General features: G+C 50.5%; 1 protein-coding gene across 6 annotated transcripts in view; it reads right to left on the bottom strand.

Moving 5' to 3' along the window:
• Positions 1 to 746: 746 nt before the first annotated feature.
• The window catches only part of CDH22 (cadherin 22), a 177,694-nt gene continuing 155,772 nt past the window's right edge, over positions 747 to 22,668 (bottom strand). For 4 of the 6 annotated variants that reach the window (XM_048820243.2, XM_048820237.2, XM_048820239.2 and 1 more), the window contains 2 exons: positions 6,347 to 6,598; positions 747 to 4,522 (listed from right to left, as the gene is read on the bottom strand). In XM_048820243.2, the coding sequence (XP_048676200.2) occupies positions 3,984 to 4,522; positions 6,347 to 6,598 (791 nt within the window). In that variant the 3' untranslated portion in view covers positions 747 to 3,983. Of the gene's footprint in view, positions 4,571 to 6,346; positions 6,599 to 18,549; positions 18,663 to 22,668 lie in introns of those variants that run through there. The other 2 variants (XM_048820244.2, XM_075118603.1) reach the window with 2 other exon arrangements.

The raw sequence follows: 22,668 nt of genomic DNA, 5'->3' as shown, positions 1-22,668 counted from the left end.
CAGGCTAGCAAAGGAGGCCTAGGGCAGTCCACAGAACAGAGGGGAAACGGTCCACACGCTCCATTGCGGGCATAACTGGCAACTTCAAAACGCGGGTACCCTTGGGTGCACTCACAAAACGAACTGCAGGGGGAAATCAATTTGCACTCAATTGCTGGCTTGCGCCCACAGCCAGCTCAGAAGTACAAATATGCACATTTGTCTCTGAGGCTCAAAAAGTGAAGGAATAAATTACTCCAAGGACAGGCAGGCGGCCTGGTGGAAATGCACTTCATGAAGCAACAGACCATCCATTGTCTCCCGGTGTTACAGTGGCTCCCGTGGAGCAACATGCCTAGCAGACGTGTGCTATCGACTACTCACAACCGACGCTGACTACCCGCTGTCACTCCAGGGCAACAGGGCTTCTTCCTCCCAAAGAGCTGGAGTGAGACAGGCGCTTTTTGTTGTCATCACTCGACCTTTTTCTGGGAGAAGTTTTTTCTGAGGAGCATTTTAATAAAAAGCTGGAAATATCCAGTCAAGCAATGGCCTGTTGCTGGAAATCTGTACAGAGAGCAAACTGATTCTGCAGACTGCTCTCTGCTGGAGCATGGCCTGGGCTTGGTGTGTCCATAGCTTGCATGACAGGATTCTTCTCCTGCTTGCTGGGTGCCCTGCCCCCCTTGGTGAGCTGTTGAAGACCACATTAAAAATACCATGCAAGAAAAGGAAATGAAACAAGATAAACTAAATCAGACTCAGGCTAGACGACAAGGAAATAATTTATTTCCAGGTCCTAAAAAGACCTTGACAAAATAACAAGGATGAGAAAATCAACCTCCTGATTTTGTTTGGATAGAGGGAAAAAAGCAATGTGACGCCATCAAACATCCAAACAGTCTGCCAGCTCCTTCCTGTAGGGGGTGCTTATGGGCACAGTGTGGTGTGGGAGTGAAGCCAGCAGTGTTGCCTAGGCACCTCTGCAGCCTGATCCCAGACAGAAGCTGAGCTGGGCTGTTCCAGACCATTGCATTTACAGATAGAATTAAAAATAAAAATGCAGAAGAGGTTGTGTGTGTTGGGGAGGGGTTGGCTGGTCCAGGATGCACAATTGGAAGCCAGTTTGGTAATTCAGAGTACATACCCTGTTGGGCTGCATCCTCTGCTAGACAATCCCTGGCAATTGCATGAGGCCCTTCCTAGAGCAAAGGCCAGTTCAGCAGGGGATTGGGTAGAGTGGTTCATTGTCTCAAAGGGAAAACACAAAAAAGTTCCTGAGGAAAGAGAGGCCTTTCTCCATTCTCTTACTCCTGGATTGGTGGCATTGTCTGGGAGTGACTGAGCATGGTCAAAGGCAGTGCTTTGGGGGCAGGAAGAACAGCTACCGAGTAAAGCCTTTCTGATTGCCTGGTAAACGAAACAGGCCATTTATCTGGCTGCTTCTCTAACATCAGTAGGGGAAAATCATAGTAAAGGTCTAACAAGACAACATGTGGCATCCACGACATGAGAGACTTGCACAGATACCAAGATAGGGGCTGCTCCCCCAGCCTTTGCAGCCATACTGAGACCCAGAGAGACGAGCAACTCTTCTTGTTCAAAGTTTAAATGCTGAATTCTGGCTGGCTTGGGAGAGTCTCCCAAAAACACCTGAGCTGGGGAGACAGATGCTCAAGAGCATGTGAGCCTTGAGTGGCTGCAGCAGGGGAGGGGGAACCTGTTGTCGCAGGAACAACAGGCAGAAAGTATTATTTTTCTAACATGTCCTTTTAGCCTGTCCCCAAACCACAGCATGGGGCTTCCTCTGCAGCTCAGGGCAATACAAACTGCTGGAAAACAGAACACAGTATAAAATGAACATGCACATACATTTATATCAAACACAGTCTCCAAGGAACTGGCAACTGGGATAGAAAACACTGACTGTGGCTAGGCTATGAGGACAAACCCAATGACTATGACAAACCTTGGGAGGCCTTATCAGTTATGTATCAATTACGACATTGATTTTTCCCACATCAGCCGATAAGAAGCTGCTGTAGGCAGAGCTGCACGAGAAGCTGCTTGTGTGCCCTGCTGAACAGGACTCCGAAACGTTAGCTGGGATTTACTCTGAGAATGTCACCGATCTGAAGACGTCCCTGGGATACTCAGCATGTCCCTCAAATGCCATTTCGTGGACCACGGCATTTGGACAGCCTGTGCTTTCCCACCTCATTGACCCCAGTTCTCACGGTCCAGCACTGCTCTTTGCCAGGCAGCTCCGAATTAACCGTACTATGTTTCCTGGTACTACACTGTGCTGGTACTCGGAGGACCGGTGGCTCACATTCTCTGGTGATTTTTCCTAAAGCCCCCTGCTCTCGCCCTGAAATATAAACAGAATCCTTCTGTCAGCCACTTCTGTGGAAACCTGAAGGGACTTTCACTCTAGGGCAAACTTGCCAAAAAAACAAACAAAACAAAAAACAAATGCTGGGTTTAGGGGATTGCATGGCTTGGCTTTGCTGATGATGCGTGGTGTCTGGCACCTCCACAAGGCCTGATCCCAGAGCTGGGGTGGACTTGTCATCAAAGGCTGTGATCAGCTGACCGATATTCAGTGGCTGAGGTGAAATGAGTTGTTGGTGTTGTCAGGCCTGTGCCTGCTGGGGAGCGCATCCTCCTCCCACACCCACAAATGCAGCTGGCACTACTTGCCACTCTTGTTGGTTGCAGAATGTGGCTCAAGAACTGAACAGGCCGAAGAGGCTCACTCCCTTCTCAGCCATCCAGGCTACCTCCTTTGGGGATGCTGCAGCAAGCTGGCTGAAGTGCTGTGCCTGTGAGAGTGTACACTGCAACCCATACGAACCCGAGACATCAGGCCCCGGGCTGGCTGAGAACTTCCCACAGAAAGCGCTGTCTTTAAGGATGCTCTGAATTCCCTCTACAACACAGGCTCAGAGAGTTTCCTCCTTCACAATTCAGCTTCACTGCCCACAGTCCAGCCACATAGTCATAATCCTGTATTAGTGACATCACAGTTTGTTACCATAGGGATCATTGGGATGCCAGAACCTCAGAACAATGACTTCATTGTTGATTAAGCAGGAGGGGTGGATGTTGGCATAAACGTAAGTATCTGTGATACATGGCAAAAATGGACAGGAAAATTCTAATAAAAACCATGAGGTGAAACTCAAGCCCAGTTCGGAAGCAAAGTATGTTTGACCCTAGTGTAAAAATCCCTCTTTAAAGGACCTGACCTAGGAACTAGCACCCAGGACCTCCAAAACTCAGCAAATGTAAACTGCTCCACTGATTGTAAGCAGCTGAGATTCTGCACAGAAACACCAGCTCGCCACAACTAGAGGAACTGAAATACAAGGAAAGAAGAAAGAGACTCAGAAAAGTCAGTAAATATAAGGGGGAGAAAAACAGAACGAAAGTTAAAAGCTTGTTTCACTCTCCAAGGAAAGCTCTTAAAAAAATCAAAGCACATCAAATGCTCTGAATCAAGTGACAAAAACAATTTAGACAACAAAAGGCTCCTCTTTCTTCCTTCCTCTCTTTAACTGGGCTCATTGAACAGATCGATTTAAATGATAATTTGTGGAGGAAAACCCTGTCCGAATTTTCTTGCATTAGATTTTCTCTTTCTTAAATTAACATGGAGTGCTTTAATGGACATTGGTATGGAAGTGATTAGGATGGTAACAACAGCTCCTTTGGGCACTTCAGCCTTGTTATGTGTGTGCTACAGAGCCTCTAATAAGAGGCGGCTAACAAAGAGCACATCATAAAGCCATCACTCGCCCTGTCCAAAATGGTCCTTGATGCCTCTCCTTCCATACCAGGGTGGGTAGTGGAGGGACTCTGTTATCTGGATGACATATTGTCCTTATTGTTTGACCTGAGCTTACTTCCGCAGCAGCCCCCGAAGACATGGGAAGCCTGGAGAATCCCCAAGTTCGGAAATCGTTCTCTCCGTCCCGTTGTGGGTTTTTGGTTAATTGTGGCTAGGATTCTTCGCTCTCCTCCTCACCTTTATGCCCGGCGTAGAGAGCTGCCAGCTGCCGGAAGCGTGGCCCCCAGCTGCTCAGATAGGAGAAGTCCTGTTCTGAGCTGGTGGACCAGGTGTTGATGGAGCTCAAGGATGGGATGGGGGAGTCTGAGCCCTCAAAGGCGTAGGTTTGGAACGAGTCATATGGTGGGACAGACAGATCCTCGTCTGCCTGATCCACCTTCCTGCTGATGTAGCCTCTGAACATGGAGAAGTCCAGGTCTGGATTCTGGAACCATTGTGGGAGGGCATGGAGCTCGGAGGGCAGGTTACTAGTCATGCCCCCGTCTCCCGGCCCTCCCCCGCCGTCGCTGCCTTTGAGCTCACTGAAGTCATAGAGGCTGCGTAGGGCTGACATGTCGTAGGCCTCTGTGTCCTGTTCCCCACCCCCCTCATCATTGTACTTGATGACATTGTCCCTCATGTCCTCATCCTCCTCTGAGGTCAGGTGGCTCTTGTGGTGTCGCTTCAGAGTGAGGATTAGGAGAACCAGCACTGGAGAGGGAAAGAGCCGTCAGTGGGGCAGTACGCCAGGGAGACGAGCTAGGGGAAAGGGCAGAGAGTGAGCGTGAATGGCTCCCTCCCTAGCAGTGGAGAGGCTGCCTGCATTCAGGTCTGGTGTGCAGGGCAAGGGGCATGGCGCCCAAATGACCCATTCATGGCAGGAGAACGTGCCCCCAGGGAGGGAAGACCAGAGCTGCAGCCCTCTTGGCTGGTGTGAATTGGCATCACTGGCCAGTTTGCCAACTGAGGGCCAGGCCCATAGTGACGACATTCTGCTGTCGCTGTCCCTGGGTCCCCGGTGGGGGACAGTGCAGGCTGGAGCTAGTGCTGGTCTCTGCGGTGTGTCCCAGAGAACTGGGGCAGCTGCATTCTCCATGCTGCATAGCCACCAGGGCACTCACCCCCCCGGAGGGGAAAGTGCAACAGAGATGGAAGGATGGGTTCTGTGAGAGACAAGGAGAAAAGGGGGAGCAGGGCATGGCAGCAGCAGAATGGCTGGAGGGTGATGCTGGAGCGGATGGCACAGAGTGGGAGCAGCAAGATGCAGATGAGTCCTGGATTATCAGCTATTCATCCCATCACCTTTAGCGCACTGATGTGCACTTTATTGTTTGTGGGCAATTCGGCAGAAATTTGTTTGCAATGCATTGGAAAATGAAACCGAAGTAAAGTGCACCCTGTAGAAAGGGTTTTCTAAAGAGAGACTTCTCCAGCAATGCCCGGGGTCCTGCATGTTCCCTGACAATGCTCAGCCGGCAGGGACACTGCAGGGTGGGAAGTGACTCTGTTGATCATCTCCTTTATTTTAAACATGAGCTCCTCACTTGACACATGCAAACAGGCCTGTGTGTGCAGGCCTCCCTCTGCCTGTGACCCAGTCTGTGCCTGCCCAGACCCAGGAGCCTGCCCAAACAAGGGAGGAGGCACTCTGGGTGGAGGGATCTTTCGGCCCGATGTAACCACTGCCAAACCCAGAACCAGTCTCAGCCAGACCCAGTATTACAGCAGCCGATGACACGCTCAGGCACGGAACCTAACGCTCAGGGAACAATTGATCCATCAGACCAACGGGAGAGGTGGGGGCTCCTATGTAACAGAGTCATGACAGGGACTCGGACAACAATTATATTTCTTGTTTATTTAGATCTTAATGCTGACCCACCCCCACAAGGCTGTCACTAGACAACGTCTTGCTGTGTCCAAGTCTCCTGTCACTGTTATCTTCCCTGGCTTCCTCTGTGTGCTTGGGACCCTGCTTGTCTTCAGTTAGACTATGAGCAACCCAGGGCAGGGCTCAGCTCTGGGCACCACTGCAACAGAAATACTGTCCCTCCTCCACATAAGGAGCTCTCTGAGATGCCAGCACAAGGGGTGTTAAAAACCAGCTAGCACAAGCCTCCAGCTTTTGCCTGTGTATCATGTGATGACGCAGGTGGCTGATCCATCTGCAGGTGGCTTGGGACACTTCCATAAACCAAGTCCTGGAGGGTCTCAGCGTGTTCCCTGGCAGAGGCCAGCCTGGGACTTGGCATGGAATGGGCTCCATGCACGGAGGCTTCTCTGGATGGAGGGGTTCCTGTCTGAACTCAGTTCTGTCGGGCTTCTCCCTGCGGAACGGGTGAATTTACTGCCTCTCCCGCTCTGCAGAAAACCATCAAGGAGTCAGGTGGCAAAGGTGAGAAGCTGCTGTTGGGCTGGTGCCAAATAGCTGCACTCGCTGACGTGCAGGAGAGAGGATGGGAGAAAGAGAAGAGAGATGTAGGGGCGGGATGAGAGGAAGCGCAAGGCTGAAGAGAAGCAGGCTGGGACACTCACCGATCAGGATGAGGATGCAAACCAAGAGTGCGATGAGAGCTCCAGGGCTCAGTGCTGCAGACATGACGTAGGCTGTGCTGTTACAGGACTGGATGGCCCCTGTGCTGTCGCAGCTACACACCCGGATGGTCAGAGTCCCCGTGCTGCTCAGGGCAGGAGGCCCACTGTCCACCACCAGAATGGGAAGGAAGTAAACGTCCTGCTCCTGGCGGTTAAAGCCCACTCTCTGCGTGTGCACTGCGGCCGTGTTGTCTGGAGAGAGCAAGAAACCCACGGGCAGGGTTACTGCCAGTGCCCACAGAGCTTCACCAAACTGCCCCGGCCCCTTACTGCCAGCATGAGACAAACATACCACCCCAACCGCCCTCCTCACCAGGCTGCTCCTCCCACGCTTCCTCTGGCTCTCCCACTGGAAAAAGCAGCATGCCCCGCATCCACCAGTGGGCCTGGTGTGCGTTCTCACACATGTATAACAGGTGCCTATGCACCCAGCTGGCATGAAAACTCCCCGCAGGGGCAGGCTTCTTCAGACTGCACTGAAAACATGGCCCAGGAGTCTGGTTTGCCTGAATTCCCACACAAGCCCAATGGCCTGTGGCAGTCTGGCACCATGAGCAGGGGCAGCCCCTAAACCAAGTGCATGGCACAAAAGTGAGACTAATGGGGACAGAGGGAGATGGGAGCCAGCAGCAGCACATGGGTATCAAACACTCGGATAAATAGCAAAAGGAAAGCAGAGGAAGCACAAACATTTTCAGAAAATCTTCTGATCGCTCCAGTGTCCCTGACGAGGTTCTCATGGAGCAAGCTACAAGGCCTCAGACACTGAGAGGGGATCAAAGACAGTCATAGGACCAGAGACGCAGCTCCTGGGCCAACTAGCTCAGCCCCTTCGCCAGGCAGGACTCAGGGAAGGATAGCTGCAGTTTGAAACAATGTTTTCCTTGTCTCCATGTGTCGACATGCACCTGGAGCCATGGGCCAGGGCTATTCAGAGATTCCAAGGCCAGAAGGGGCCATTGTGATCGTCTAGTCTGACCTTCTGCATAACGCAGGCCAAAGAAACTTCCCCAGAACAATTTTAGAGCAGACCTAGGTCTTAGTCTGAGGTTCAGAAATGCTTCGGGGCCCCCTCTGAACTTCCTAAGGGGCAGGAGGAACTCTCTGTAAGCTTCCAGCCTGTCATCTCTTCTGCCACCCCAGCCTCAAGGTGCTTTAACAATATTTAAAAAATACAATCCATACCGAGAAGAACAGAGAGTAACAACCAACCCCCAGGCAAAGAGCAGCCAGATGCTATAACACCAGCTGCATACTGGGCACGGACACTGGCCTGGAAACTGGGAGAGTGACTCTGGCCCATAAGCCAAGCTATCTGAAGCAACAGGACTGGGGGAAGGGGATGAGGGACCGCTTGGCTGCCTTTCCCCACTCCTGGACAGTCCTCACCATGGGAAAGCAGCAGAGAGGAAATACCGGAGGAGGACCAGCACTATCAATGGAAGAATGGTAAACAAATCTCAGAAGCGGCTGCTGAATCTGCCTGCCCTCTTCACTAAAATGTAAAAGGCCCACTGACAGCGGGGTGGCCTGCTGCATGCGAACTCCCTCCCTATTCCAGCTGATGTATGCTGGCCTGGCCCCTTTCTGTATCAATCAGCGTTTTGATCGGCGAAGACATCTGGTCTAACTGTGGCTGTCGTGCCACCTGCCATTATGGAAACTGGCATGCGGACTGGGAGCCGTGTGGGCTGAGAGGTCGCTGATGGGGCAGCATGCTGTGCGTGTCAGGGACCATGTGCTGGCCATGCAAAGACCAGGAAGTCAGGAGTCCATGGAGCTGTGGGCATGGGAAAGGCCTACAACCAGGATATCAGGACAGGCCTTAGAGAAGTTGTGAAAGAGCAAGAGGAGCACAATGGAAACAAACCAATGGGCAGAGAACATTATGGTGAGGGCAGAACCCACCAGCAGCCAAGGGCCGATTTCTATCCTGATCCAGCGGTGCAATGGGGCCAGAAACGAGAGAATCTGGCCCCGTGGGAACTGCCCCAGCGTAGCGGGAATTCTTGGGTTGCATAGAGCTGGTCTAGTGGCAGTGGGAGTAGTTGGGGAAAATGAGGCATGGCAGGGCTGCCTCAATGCACCAGCTATTCTTGGGATGCTGGAATAGCTCCTTGCTTAGATAGAGGCTGGAGAAGCCAAGGCTGCTCTAACTTACACCAGGGACTATCAGAGCCACAAAGGTGGAGCAAGGTCCTGTGCTGAGCAGTTCGGTCACACCCAAGAACTGGGGTCACGGAATTTACAGTTAGGCTCCTGATGTGTCACAGCCATCACTTAGTCACACACACTTTGTGCAAGGCCCCTGTTTTCCAGCCTCAGGTACATTATGAGGTTTTTATTGACTAAATACACCAATGCTGGAAGCAGTCAGTACAGCTTCCCTTCTGGCACTTCTTGGGATATTCTGCTCCTCTCTCGTCACTTCCCTGTTGAGGGCGGGTGACTTTTGTAGCCTTTTTCCACAACTCACACTCATACTGCTGGTTGTTGTGCAGCCTGGTCGCCCCCGTGGTCGTCTTCCATCCACAATAACTGCAAGAGCCAGCTCACCGATCGCGTCTCATAGCCTAGCCTCACATCCCCCAACTTGTCCTAACGGAAGCAAACTGCGCTAGGCCCCTAACAGCCTCATTTCATTTCCTGTCACAGTGTCCAACTACTCGACCATGTCAACATCTTAATTTTCATTGTGGAGACACACTGATTGCCTTTCCTGGGGGTGCCCAAGTCTCTGTTCAGTACATTACGATGGGCTGAATTACAGGTTTATACACTCTGCCTTTTAACTTTCTTGGAATCTTTTTGCCACAGAGAACTGGGGTCAGCTCCCACCACTCCGCTTTGGTTTTGTTCTGAGTATCATTCAGGAGGACACCATCAGCAGCAACCATTGACCCCAGTATTTAAATACTTTCATGCTTCTAGGCAATCGGCCTGTGCTGTCCTTTATGGTGAGTCCTCCTCCTGCAGTTAGCACGGCCTCAGTCTTACCAGCCTTCACTCTAAGCCCAGCCCACTCACAACTACATTGCCACTGTTCAAAGTTGGCTTGTAGGGTCTCACAATCTTCCGCACACATCTCTGAGTCCTCAGAGAACAGCATGTTCCCAAGCAGCTAGCTCCCTTCCTTATCTTCTCATTGAACACGTCCATGACAGGCACAAACTAAAAGGGGTGTAACGCTGACCCCTGAGCTCCAGTATTTACTGGACATTCTCTGCTGTGGCCCCTGTTTGTTTGGACCAGGCCAGTCCCACCACTGTACATACCTGGGGTAAGACACAAGTAGCCTTCTGGCACACTGGCTCTTGCGAACTCCACCAGGCTAGTTTTGTTGGTACACAATCACATGCCTTTTCCAGGTTCACAAAGACCATACCTAGCTGCTGTCTCTTTTCTCTGAACTTCTCCATGAGTATTTGTAGCACAAATTTGAAATTAGATGTGCTCCTTCCCGACATGAATCCATATGGACTGTTCCAAATTTAAACCATTCCACAGAGTTGCTTTTCAAAAGCCTTCTACCACACCTTCATAGCATGTGATATCAGCTTAAGTGGGGGATAATAAGCATATTGTGTATATCTCCTTTATGTTTAAAAACAGCCAACACAAAGCTTTGATGCCATTCACCTGGCATTTTCCCTTTCTTCAGGGAGATTGCCCCCCTGTTATCAGTTTGCCACAGGTTTCTGTATTACCAGCGGATAACTGCACTGCAGACATTGTCAGGGGAGCCAGAGGCTTTGGCACCTGGGTAGTCCAGCACTTGGGAAACAGGAAAAAATGCATCTCCTCGTCGCCTTAGGACACAGAACCTGCTTTAAAGAGCTTGCTCACACTCAGAATGCGAAACACAGGGCAACAGATTAGCGAGTTGCCCCATACAGCACATGCTATAATGCTGCCGATATTCTGAACTCAGGCAGGGCCAGCATTCAAAAGGATTCCTTTGAATAGACACCACACAAACAAAAAGAAAAGGAGGACTTGTGGCACCTTAGAGACTAACCCATTTATTTGAGCATGAGCTTTCGTGAGCTACAGCTCACTTCATCGGATGCATACTGTGGAAAATACAGAAGATGGTTTTTATACACACAAACCATGAAAAAAAATGGGTGTTTATCACTGCAAAAGGTTTTCTCTCCCCCCACCCCACTCTCCTGCTGGTAATAGCTTATCTAAAGTGATCACTCTCCTTACAATGTGTATGATAATCAAGGTGGGCTGGAGAAAACCTGGATTTGTGCTGGAAATGGCCCACCTTGATTATCATACACATTGTAAGGAGAGTGATCACTTTAGATATGATGTATTTTCCACAGTTACAGCTCGATGAAGTGAGCTGTAACTCACGAAAGCTTATGCTCAAATAAATTGGTTAGTCTCTGAGGTGCCACTAGTCCTCCTGTTCTTGTTGCGAATACAGACTAACGCGGCTGCTGCTCTGAAACCTGATCAGGTGAGGTGAGCTATTACCAGCAGGAGGGGGGGGGAATCCTTTTGTAGTGATAATCAAGGTGGGCCATTTCCAGCAGTTGACAAGAACGTCTGAGGAACAGGGGTGGGGGGAGAATAAACATGGGGAAATAGTTTTACTTTGTGTAAACCCGCCCCCACACACACACACTGTTCCTCAGACGTTCTTGGCAACTGCTGGAAATGGCCCACCTCGATCATCACTACAAAAGGTCCCGTCCCCTCCCACCACTCTCCTGCTGGCCACAAGTCCTCCTGTTCTGTTTGCGGATACAGACTAACCGGCTGCTGCGCTGACACCTGGTCAGGTGATAAGATCTTTAGCTCGCTGCTGCTGGTGCCTCAGCTCAGTGTGGTGTAGCCGGGCAAAGGGGGCTGTAAACAGTATTAACAGCGCTGTAATAGCGGGGGGCTAGGGCTCCACCTCTGCCCATGTTTGCTAGACACCAAGTTAGGTACTTGGACACTGTGACGTAACAGGATGGAGAAGCGCACGGTTATATTAATTTTAACAGAACACTTGCCAGTCCATGGGAAACTCAGCAGTTCTGCCCATCTGGACCCAGGGGACATTATCAGGGGGTTGGGACATACCAGCAGGGAATATGCACAAGTCTACTAATAAGCCTGAGAACTTGGGGCAGAGAAATCTTGGCTCAATGGGTCTGACCCTGACACTGGACCCTGTCTGGGGCTTTGAGCTCACCGCCAGATCTGGGTGAGGGACTGGTGCCAGGCCACCTCTCACTCCAAGTTGTTTCATGGATAGGAGTTTTGTACTTTGGGGCTGTTCCAGTGTCTCAGACAGACACCTATTTAGCTCTTTGTAAATGTGTACTTAGCACCAGTTCCTAGTGCTGTTTGGGAAGCACATCAGAATGCTGGCAACTCCCATTTTATTTACAGTCAGCTCCAGCTCACATTAGAGAAAGACCTGCTACAACACACCGATTTCAAAATGATTTGTATAAACACAGAATACTCACTAGAAATATGCGTGAGTCCCTCAGGGAAAGGCAGCTACTAACTTCAGCTCTGATATTGATGGAACGACACATGCAGCGTCCATCCAAACCCCCAGGGAAGGAAAGAGGAAGAATTTTGATTGTCCTGTCCACAAAGTCAAAACAAAAGCAGCCAACAACACTGAAATATCACACCGACTGTTGGCAGCTGCCTGACCGAGCTCCACTTTCAGAAAGGCACAGCTCATAGAGGGGTCGGAGAACTTCCACAGACATACATAACTCAATGGCAGAGAGAGAGACAAAATTAAAAGAATACAAAACTCTTTATTTCAAACTGCCTAACAACGTTTTCTCTCCCCGAGCAGGGCTAAGCAAGCACCGGATCCAGAGAGGAGACCCACAGATCCTCATGGCTATAACAAAAGAAGAAAAGGCCTGGTAGTTCATTTAGCTCATCACCAAGCCAATGCCGGACTACTGGTTAGACAGTCTGAGAGCTTCAGCATCAGGCACTTTTCCCAGATATTCAGCCTACATTTCCCTTTGCTCAGTTTAATCCCATAACTAGCCCCACATCCCCTCCTTCTCTCCTTGCTTGATGTTTACATCCTTCAGTAATTTGTAGACTGTTCTCCTGGCCCCTCTCCTTAAGCTGTTGCATAGCCAAATAGTCAGATGTATCCTGCTGTCTTCGCAGGTCAGTCCTCTCCTCTGGCCCCATTGTCATCATATTTGTAATGGCTCTTCTCTGAACATCTCATATTTGCTAATTCCTTTGCAGAATTGAGATGCTTGGAGCAGAAGGCAGGTACTGTCCCACCAGTGTTGTGGTGCAGATAATCATTGTGAATGTAGTCCCAAAGCCACTACAAGGATCAAAATTATCTTCTTGGTCCACAGCTTTTCAACTTTGAGGTGACAGTGGGGTTATCTATATGGTGAAGTATTTGGGGCTTTTCCATGCTTGCACAGGTTTGCTGCCTCGCACGTGCTAGGCAGTACTCTTGCATGCATCATCCTCTGCTTGTGAAGCCCACAAACCAACTTTTTTTTCTGCTACCATCTTACATTTCAAGCACTTCCCTTCTGTGCTGTCCCCAGATTGCCACATTCTGCCCTCCTACTAATCACTTGGGCGATTTCTTCCCACATACGCCACATCACTTTTCCAGAGAGAGTCCCCTGTTATTTCCTGTCCATGTCTCAGCCACCTTGAGGACCAGACTAACAAAACAGGGCCAAAACCTGCATGAACAAAGTGTCCAGAACCCAGCCCTTGGTACTGGTACAGAACAGGAAAGTTCGGGAACACAAGCTATTCAAAGGGATGCCTATGTCATAACCAGGTATAGTGAAACAGTCCCGCCTCTCAGAGTCTTTCTGCAAACAGACTCTGCTGATGGCAGCGATAGCTCTTTTTACCTAAGTCAATCTAAAATAGGAGAAAAAAGAAAGCAGATGAGAGCAATCAAATCTCCGGGTTGGATTTTCATATCCTCGCTCCTCCTGCACTCGCCGAGCCAGAATAAGCATCTGTCTTCCCCTTCTCCAACAGCTGTTTCACAGCTTTAGCATCCCAGGACACGCAGACTCTTTACTGTATATAACTCCCAGTTCAGTGGGCAGCCATACTGCAGTTGTAGCTTCCCTCTTCCTTAAAGGTTTCTCTGAAAGGAATAAAATTCCCTTCTCTAACTTCTGTGGCAGGACTTGGGTCTGGTGGGAAAGAATTCTTGATTATTTACATTTTACTTCTTCCTAACACAAAATTCTCTGAGCTTCAGGCATCATTACTGCTCTGGTCCCATTGCCTTTTTCTTTGCCTGGGTGGGGATGAAGTGCTCCCTTTCCCTCTCTGTCAGATCAGAGTGTCATGCAGAGTGGGTAACAGAATCTCCACTGGACCTGGAGTATCTGTTACTTCTATCTTCAGGCACTCCTAGAATCCTGATTGTTAAGATTTCCAAGTCTTCCATCATTCCATCCATTATGTTGCTCTTAATTAGACCTTTAGAGAGTTGAGACATCTGCTTGTCTAGCCCCCAAGCTTTGGAGTCGGTAGGCTCCATGTATCACTCTGTATTATCTACCAGACTTTCTAGGCTGCTGAGATGAGATTCCCTCTACTCTCCCTTCCAGTGCAGTTAGTATTTCTTGGGGAATATGATTTTTGGCCATAATTGTCTCAAATACTTCTCTAATCAATTTGCTCAGGCCAGGCAGAGCCAGCAGAGACAAGGCAGGAGTCCTAGGATGACGACAACATTTGGAAGGCCACAGACGGGGGAGAAAGTCAGCTTTTTCCATTCTATATCTGCCTTTAGGCGCCTCGATTGTTGTTCTGCTTTCTTCTGGACATGGCCATCCACTGGCTGTGATGGTGCGAGGAGTGTAGAACAATGCTGCACAGCTGGAAAGGTTCACTTCAAAACTTCATCTTTCAACATAGCGCTAGCAGATGATGCTATGGGTGAAGCAGGCTCACTCTGCCGTGTTAGAAGAACAGGGCCCATGTTGCTTTGTCAGGAGGGACTCAAAGTCTCATGGGATAGGAGCTTGTATGGGGACTGGGTAACAACAACACAACGAAGAAGCATCTGTGAAACTGGCACAGAATGTGAGTAAACGCTCAATGAGCTTCGCCCCGACTCACGGTTTTGCAGCTCAGCAGTAAAGATGCAAAAAGTGAGTAAGTGAACACTCGGGAAAAGCGACAGCAAAGCAGGGTGATCCCTACGGACACAAACGAGGGAACCATTACCAAAGCCCCAGGCTCTCTCAGACAGGATGAGCTGTAAGTCAGCCAAAGCAAACGGTCCCCTACTGGCTCTCGCTTTAGGCCCTTTCTTTCTCTGATCAAGAGGAGCATCAGCATTTCTGGAAGGCAACCAGGGCTCAGTCAAGGAAGCTGGGTTGATCTTAGCAACAGAGTGGGAGTGGCAGAGTGGTGTGTATGAAGCAGTGAGTGTGGAGAGGGCAGGGGGAGTGGAAATATTAATCAGGGTCCTTATTTAAAAGGCCCCTTGGTGGGTCGTTGTCTGGGGGTAGGGCCACACGCCTCGGGGAGGGGGAGAAGGGACATGTCCCATGGCAAGTCCTCACCCCTGGGTGGGGCAGGCTGTGTCTGTGGGGACATGGCTCTTCTCTCACTTTTTTATTCACATCCTCATAGATCAAGCTCATGGCTGGCTGGGCCTCTGTGAGATTCCAGACCAGCCCTAGCATCTGTGTCCCAAGCAAGGAGCCCCTCGGTGACTTCTTCAGTCTCCCTGGGCTGAAGCATGGATGGCATGCTATTAGTGCCCTCCAGTGGGGCCCAACAGCCTGGAGCCTCCAGGGAGGGTGGCAGAGGGGGGGCTTTGCCCGCTGTTCCAGCTGGAGGTGGATTATTGGCCCAGATTCAGCGCGAGGGATTCAGTGAATGCTGGCTCTGGAGCATGGGATGGTGGGGCTGACTGAGCTCATTTACCATATGAAAGTGGGGCCTGATGGTAAAATGTTGGAACTTCTGCGCTTTCTGGCTTGTGTTTCTGGTGTTGCAGAACAAGGACAGCGGGTCCTGTCAGTGGCTGCCCTGCAATGATGAAGTCCCAGGGCCGGTTTCAGACTCCTTCTAGCACAGCATGGCTCAGAGTGGCCTCTTCTCTCCAGTCTGCTGTCATCCCACTGCACTTGCTCCATACGTTGGGAGGTGCAGGTGGTTACTGTGGGCAAGGTGGGGCTGCACACGCAGAGGTGTCTCATCTCAGCAGGGAGCGGATTGTCCCTCTCTGTGAAGGGCTAGCAAGACGGCTCCAGGATCTCGCGTTCAGGGCTGGGCACCTCAGTTCCAGAATGATGCTGATTAATTGGAACATTCAGAGAAAGGCAACAAAAATACCAAGAGGGCTGGAGGGGCCGAATAAGGATGAAAGAGGAACATTGCTGAGCGTGCCTCACAGAGCCGGTAATGAGAACCGGCAGCTCTGCTAAGAGAGTAAACGAGCCTGTCGGGGAGCGGCGTGGGGAACTGATCAGAGTGGGACAAAGGGGTGTAAACTAGGAGCAAAGAGCGACAGCAGCAAAGGAAAATGGAGCCCGAGGCGATGTGATGTCTACACTGCACGGCTGCCCCACAGCACGGACGACGGGGGGAGTCAATTACACAGCACAACAAAGCGCTGAGCTCTAACTGGGCCGTGTGGATGCTGCAGACACAAACTAAACAATACCTTCTTCATGTTAACGGCGCCCTTGTCCCAACAGCGTCACGCTGTGGCGTGCCCCGCAATTCACACCCCTGTAGGCGCACTGTGGCGCAGCACAGACATAGCCAGACTCAGACTCCATTTTCCTTTGCTTTATGTCAGCCCTTTGCTCCTGGTTCACACCCTCTTGGCCCACTGGCTCCGTAGGCCACGCTGCGGCACAGTGCAGACAAGCTCTGTGTGTCAGAGAACCCCAAGAGCGAATGCCATCACTTGGGCCATTGAATGCAATGCTGGAGAGAGCCCTAGAGAATGGACTGCAGAGGGCAGCTCTGCTGGCCCCCGGGGGACAGGATGGCAGGGACAGACCCTGGCCTCTGAGGGATGGGCTGGGCCCTGACAAGGCTTTTGTCATTCTGACTCTATGAGTCCTGCCTGGTCGGGCACTCTCCCATCCATGGCCACTGGCCGCAATGTCTCCTGCATGCCCTCTCTTTTCTGCTGGATGTTGTCTGGGGTCACTGATCATTAGCCATGCCCATTTGGGGACTATGGCCAAATCACGGTCCTGGCTAACTACAGAGAGCAACCTCCTGCCTGAACGCCCAAGGGTGAGCTGGCTCTGGGGATGGCAGGAGGCAGCCCAGGAGCCATCGTGCTGCCACAGGCAAGACGGCTCGGGGAGCCTGGAGACACCACGTCTTGCAGCACTCCGGCTCCCAAAAGCCTGCTGACAATTGTGGCATGTATGTAAAAGGACAGGCTGAGCCATGAGCTCATCTCCGCGGGAGGCATGGTGACCGACTCCCCTTAAGCACTCAAGGGAGTGCAGGAGTATGTCTGGTCCGCTCCGGGGAGCAGCGGGGGGGAGGGGTGTCTAGGCTGGGGAAGAGACTCCCCACCCTCATAACACAGGGCAGGAGCTGGCTATGCTGCTTCCTCTCCTGGCTAGTGTGCAGTGGTTGTGAAATAAGCAAAGCTATTAGTTCAGCCCCACGCTCCTCTGCAAAGCCCCTGTAAATAGTCCCGTGGGGGTGAGGTCTGGATAGGAGGGCAGAGTCACCCCTCCAGAGCCCACCCATGCAGGGGGTGGGGCAAGGGAGATGCCTAAGTGGACCCGAAGGGCAGACTGTCCCATCTCCCTGGGCCTGCCCCAAGAACCGCTGCCCATGGAGCCTCCACAGGGTGCACTCTGGGTGGTCGGAACCCGCCTGCATGAACTCACAGCATCCTGCCCCTCTCTGCACAGTGGGTCCTCGGCTGTTCAGCTGCCATGCCTGCCTGCAGAAGAGGGGGCAGGATCTAGGCCATTAATTTTTAAAAGGAAATAATTTTCATTCTGGGCCCTTACGTTCTCCCTGGTATTTAGCCATCTTCTGCGGAGCGTAATTTTAACTGGGTTAGATGCTACGGCCCAGTGGCCTCCTTCCATCCTTCCCCTACCCTATGAGGTGTCGGCATATCCCAGCAGTTCTCAGCTCTAGCACATCTCTGTAGGATCCTGGAAGCGTCTCTCAGCTATTAGAATAGAGGCATGCCGATCCCCACTTGCAGCTAGGGACAACACCTTTGCATTCTGCTGCCAGTGGGACAATTTGGCATTTGGTGTGTGCAAACAAATGTCACTTTCTAATAGCTGAAAATCTAATGCTCTGCTGACCACAGCCTCCTAATCCCATCCAGTCCCTCATCAAAATCCCACTGTCTCTGCCAGGAGCCTTTCTGCTCAGCCTGACAAACTCTTATACAGGGTCAAAGATGGAGAACATTTCCTGAGAGGATTTTGGTCCCTGTCATGCTGAGAGGATGAGTTACGCTCCTGATGTTGCTTTCTGCTGCCTAACAGGAAGTGAGAGAAGTAGGTGCAAAAAGATTTAACCAAGAGCTTAGTGAATCCATCTGTGATGACATCCATCAGTGTCACTCCTTGGCTGCAGGAGCAATATTTATAAATCACGTTTCAAAACGGGCTACAAATTTGTACAAAGAAACAGATGGGCTGGTGGGTAGCAGTTTGTCACCACTGATATTTATATAGAGAAGGAGACAGAGTGCAAGAGGGGCCGAGCCCGGGAGAGAGAGACGGCAAGAAGGGGGAGAGAGAAACTGAAGGAGGCTTTAGCAAGGGAATGAGCAGGCCTGGAAGGGAACCAAAGGAGAGAGTGCTGGGGAAATTAGATTGTGTGGGGGGTGGGGGTTGGGGGGGAATTGGACAGGAGCAAAGGAGGGGAGACAGAGTGAAAGACTGCAGTAATAATACGCCCACCAGCTGATTCCTGTTCTTATTCTCTAATAAGCCGTTGTTCAGCGACGCGTATGCCGGGGTCTCCAGCAGCCCTTGGAACAAGCCCTGCAATTAAAGCTTGTTTCCAGCCAAGGCTTAGGTGTGCTGGGTGATGCTGGCTTTTACTCCTTGTTTAGTGAGATGCCACAAGGAAAGTTTTGGGGATCACTCAGCATGGAAGATTAATTTGCTCCTGCAGAGTGAGCCTCACCGTATTCTCTGAGGAATCAGCAATCCCTTGCAGTATCAGAGCATAGAGTCTGGAGAAGGGGCCGTGTGCAAGCATGTCCAGGGCTGCCTGAATTCCCGGGTTCCTCTTGGTTTGAAGCCTGTTGGTGGAGAAGCCCAGAGCAGCATGAACATGGAGCACAAACGCCCACACACTGTCTGGGGCAAGAGGGTGGCTTTTGCCAAGCTCTGATCATCTGAAATGTTTATACTCATGAAAATGAGGTTGGAAAATCACTAATGCAGCACAGGGCCACGGCGGATGCTGGGAGCTACAGAGCAACCTCCCATCAGGGAATGCGCTTGGATAAGTGTAACCTGACTGGGTCAAACAGCCCTGGCTCCAGTGGGGGGAATCCTGCCTCTCAGACCCATCAGAATTTTGGAAGACATTAATGAAGTAAAAGACACAGGTGGATATAATTTACTTGGAGTTCAAAAAGTTTTTGATAAGGTCCCTCATAAGAGGCTATGAAGGAAAATAACATAAGGCATGGGGCAAAATCTTGTGGAGGATTAAAACCTGGTTAGATGATAAAAAAACAGAGATTCCATGAATAGCTGCCCCAAGAGTGGAGAAAGGTTAATTGAGGGTCACCTTGGATCAGTAATTGGACCAGTTGTTATTTAACATACAGTGACGAGACATTAGTTTCTCCACAGTTAAGAGTGAAGCTTTTAATTGCAACCGGGATTTTGATGCTCTGAACTAGGCCAAAACCAAACCAACCTGCCTGAAATGTCAGACAGGATTTTAGGAGGGGATAGAGTTCTTCTGGAAGGCAAACTGGATCAAGTTATGGGGAGATGAAGGCTGCAAAAATGGAGGTGGCTTCACTTTCTGAAAACTTCCTTTACCTTTTGTTTTGTCACCCTCCAACATGGTGCCTTTGGCTAGTAGGCGACCTTCAGGGGGTAAATGGAAGGTAAATGTTTAGTAGAAGGGTTTTAAGATGCCCCCAGACACTTGGGTTCCTAGCTGAGCCAGCAATGTGGCAGGTATCCCTCAGATCCACCTACAATTCGCAGTTGGACTCTCAGAAATGTCAGTCAACCAATAGAAACTTGATCTGATACCAGGCAGCACCCTCCACCACTCCAGAGTGCATCTCCCCAGGCATATACAGGGATGTGATGCTCATAGTGTTTAATGCCAAATCAACAGTAAATAAGACCATGACGATCAACAAGATCCCAGATTTGCTGAGACCAGGTCCAACAACATTACAGCCCTGCTGGCCCTGGCCCATCCCATCCCCACGCTACTCAGTGCATGAGAACCAGAAATGAACACAGAATGGCAGAAGGCAGGACGTATATCCAGGGTTGTGAGTTCAATCCTTGAGGGGGCCATTTAGGGATCTGGGGCAAAAATTGGGGACTGGTCCTGCTTTGAGCAGGGGGTGGGACTAGATGACCTCCTGAGGTCCCTTCCAACCCCGATATTCTAGGATTCTATGATCTGAGTCCTGAGAAGGGCAGTGGAGGGTTAGCCAAATGGCAAGATTGAATAGGTGGCAAGGAGCATGAGTGCCAGAGTTATTGGGCCTGCAGGAGAGAAGAGTTAGCAGGGACTGACAGAGAGATTCTGAATCATCAACTGACCAAGATCTCCGAAGAGAAGCTCGCTGAGATGAAGTGACAGAGCAGCACAGTCAGACCCAATGGAAGAAAATGCTCCTCAGGGCATGGCTACGCTGGAAACGTCCAAGCGCGGCTGCAGGAACGCTCCCGCGGCAGCGCTTTGAAGTGCGAGTGTGGTCACGCACGAGCGCCGGGATAGAGCTCTCCCAGCGCTCCTGGTAATCCACCTCCACCAGGGGATTAGCCCAGAGCGCTGGGAGCGCGGCTCCCAGTGCTCGGAGCCTGTCTACACAAGCGCTTTGAAGTGCTCAGACTTGCCGCACTCAGGGGGGTGATTTTTCACCCCCCGACCCAGCAAGTTAGAGCGCTATAAAATGTAAGTGTAGACAAGCCCTTCGTGCATCGCAGGGGGAGTGGGTGGAACCCAAGCCGCAGGAGGCCCCTTGAGTCAGTTACTCTGGCAGACTGTTAACAGTGCTGGGAGGTTTGCAGGCTAAGACCAGGTTGACACGAGCTTTGCCAGTGTAGCTATTCTGATTCCCAGTGTGGACAGAGCTGCCCTTTTGCCCGTGTAGCAATTCCAGCCCCCCAAGCGAAATAAGCTACACTGGTAAAAGCACAGTTTGCTAGTATAACTGCAAGAGGCTTTGCCAGCACCACTCTGTCGACCAGGGATCGCATCTCTTCACACCCCAGCCAACAGAGCTAAGCCAGCAGAAGTTTGTAGTGTAGACCTGGCTGTAGACTAAGACTTTGTCTACACTACACAGCTGTGTTGCTAAAAGTCGGGAAGTGTAAACACTGTTTGTCGGCACTTTTGCCAACAAAATTCTTCCACCCTGTACGAGCTGGGTTCACCTTGTCGGCAGGAAAGCCCTCCCGCCGACAACAGCCCTTTACACGGCCACTTGCTGAGGCAAGACTTTTGTCTTGAGGGGGAGGGGCGGGGGGGGACTTTTTTTAAGCACCCGTGAACGACAAAGGTTTTCAGAGTAACAGCCCTGTTAGTCTGTATTCGCAAAAAGAAAAGGAGTACTTGTGGCATCTTAGAGACTAACCAATTTATTTGAGCATGAGCTTTCGTGAGCTACAGCTCACTTCATCAGATGCATACTGTGGAAAGTACAGAAGACATTTTTATACACACAAACCATGAAAAAATGGTTGATTATCACTACAAAAGGTTTTCTCTCCCCCCACCCCACTCTCCTGCTGGTAATAGCTTATCTAAAGTGATCACTCTCCTTACAACGTGTATGATAATCCCCTTTAAAGAGAGTGGTCACTTTGGATGGGCTATTACCAGCAGAAGAGTGAGTTTGTGTGTGTGTGTGGGGGGGGGGGGGCGGAGGGTGAGAAAACCTGGATTTGTGCTGGAAATGGCCCAAGTTGATGATCACTTTAGATAAGTTTCAGAGTAACAGCCGTGTTAGTCTGTATTCGCAAAAAGAAAAGGAGTACTTGTGGCACCTTAGAGACTAACCAATTTATTTGAGCATGAGCTTTCGTGAGCTACAGCTCACTTGCTGTAGCTCATGAAAGCTCATGCTCAAATAAATTGGTTAGTCTCTAAGGTGCCACAAGTACTCCTTTTCTTTTCACTTTAGATAAGCTATTACCAGCAGGAAAGTGGGGTGGGAGGAGGTATTGTTTCATGGTCTCTGTGTATATAATGTCTTCTGCAGTTTCCACGGTATACATCCGATGAAGTGAGCTGTAGCTCACGAAAGCTCATGCTCAAATAAATTGGTTAGTCTCTAAGGTGCCACAAGTCCTCCTTTTCTTTTTGACAAAAGTTTTGTTGTGCAATTGGCAGTGTAGACAAAGCCTCAGTATGAAAAGGCCTCCTGTTTCAGGGCACACCATGACAAGCTGCAGGCAAAAGCAGTGTTTTTTCCTGCCAGCTCTGAACAATTGGCCAGGCATGTTGTGGTTGTTTCCACCTCCCCCTTGAAGCATTAACAATAGTAGCCAGTGCCAGAGGTTCTATAAAAGACTGGACAGACCGGCAGAGTAATGTGAGCTAGTAACTCCTTACGCTCCAAAAAGCAATAGACTGACAAGCCTTAGGCCGTATTTACACAAGCGAGCTTACAGCAGCACAGCTGTACCGCTGCAAGATCGCTCATGTAGCCGCTCCATGCTGATGAGAGAGCGTCTCCCAATGACGCAGCACTGTCCTCACCAGTGCTTCTGTCGGTGTCACACGTGTGGTTTCATAGAATCATAGAATATCAGGGTTGGAAAGGACCCCAGAAGGTCATCTAGTCCAACCCCCTGCTCGAAGCAGGACCAATTCCCAGTTAAATCATCCCAGCCAGGGCTTTGTCAAGCCTGACCTTAAAAACCTCTAAGGAAGGAGATTCTACCACCTCCCTAGGTAACGCATTCCAGTGTTTCACCACCCTCTTAGTGAAAAAGTTTTTCCTAATATCCAATCTAAACCTCCCCCACTGCAGCTTGAGACCATTACTCCTCGTTCTGTCATCTGCTACCATTGAGAACAGTTTCTCCTAGGGCTGC

Source organism: Caretta caretta, chromosome 13, assembly GCF_965140235.1.
Source record: "Caretta caretta isolate rCarCar2 chromosome 13, rCarCar1.hap1, whole genome shotgun sequence".
NCBI classification, from domain to species: Eukaryota; Metazoa; Chordata; order Testudines; family Cheloniidae; genus Caretta; species Caretta caretta.
Note: the sequence above shows the minus strand (reverse complement) of the source record. Positions and strands in the feature narration are given on the sequence as shown.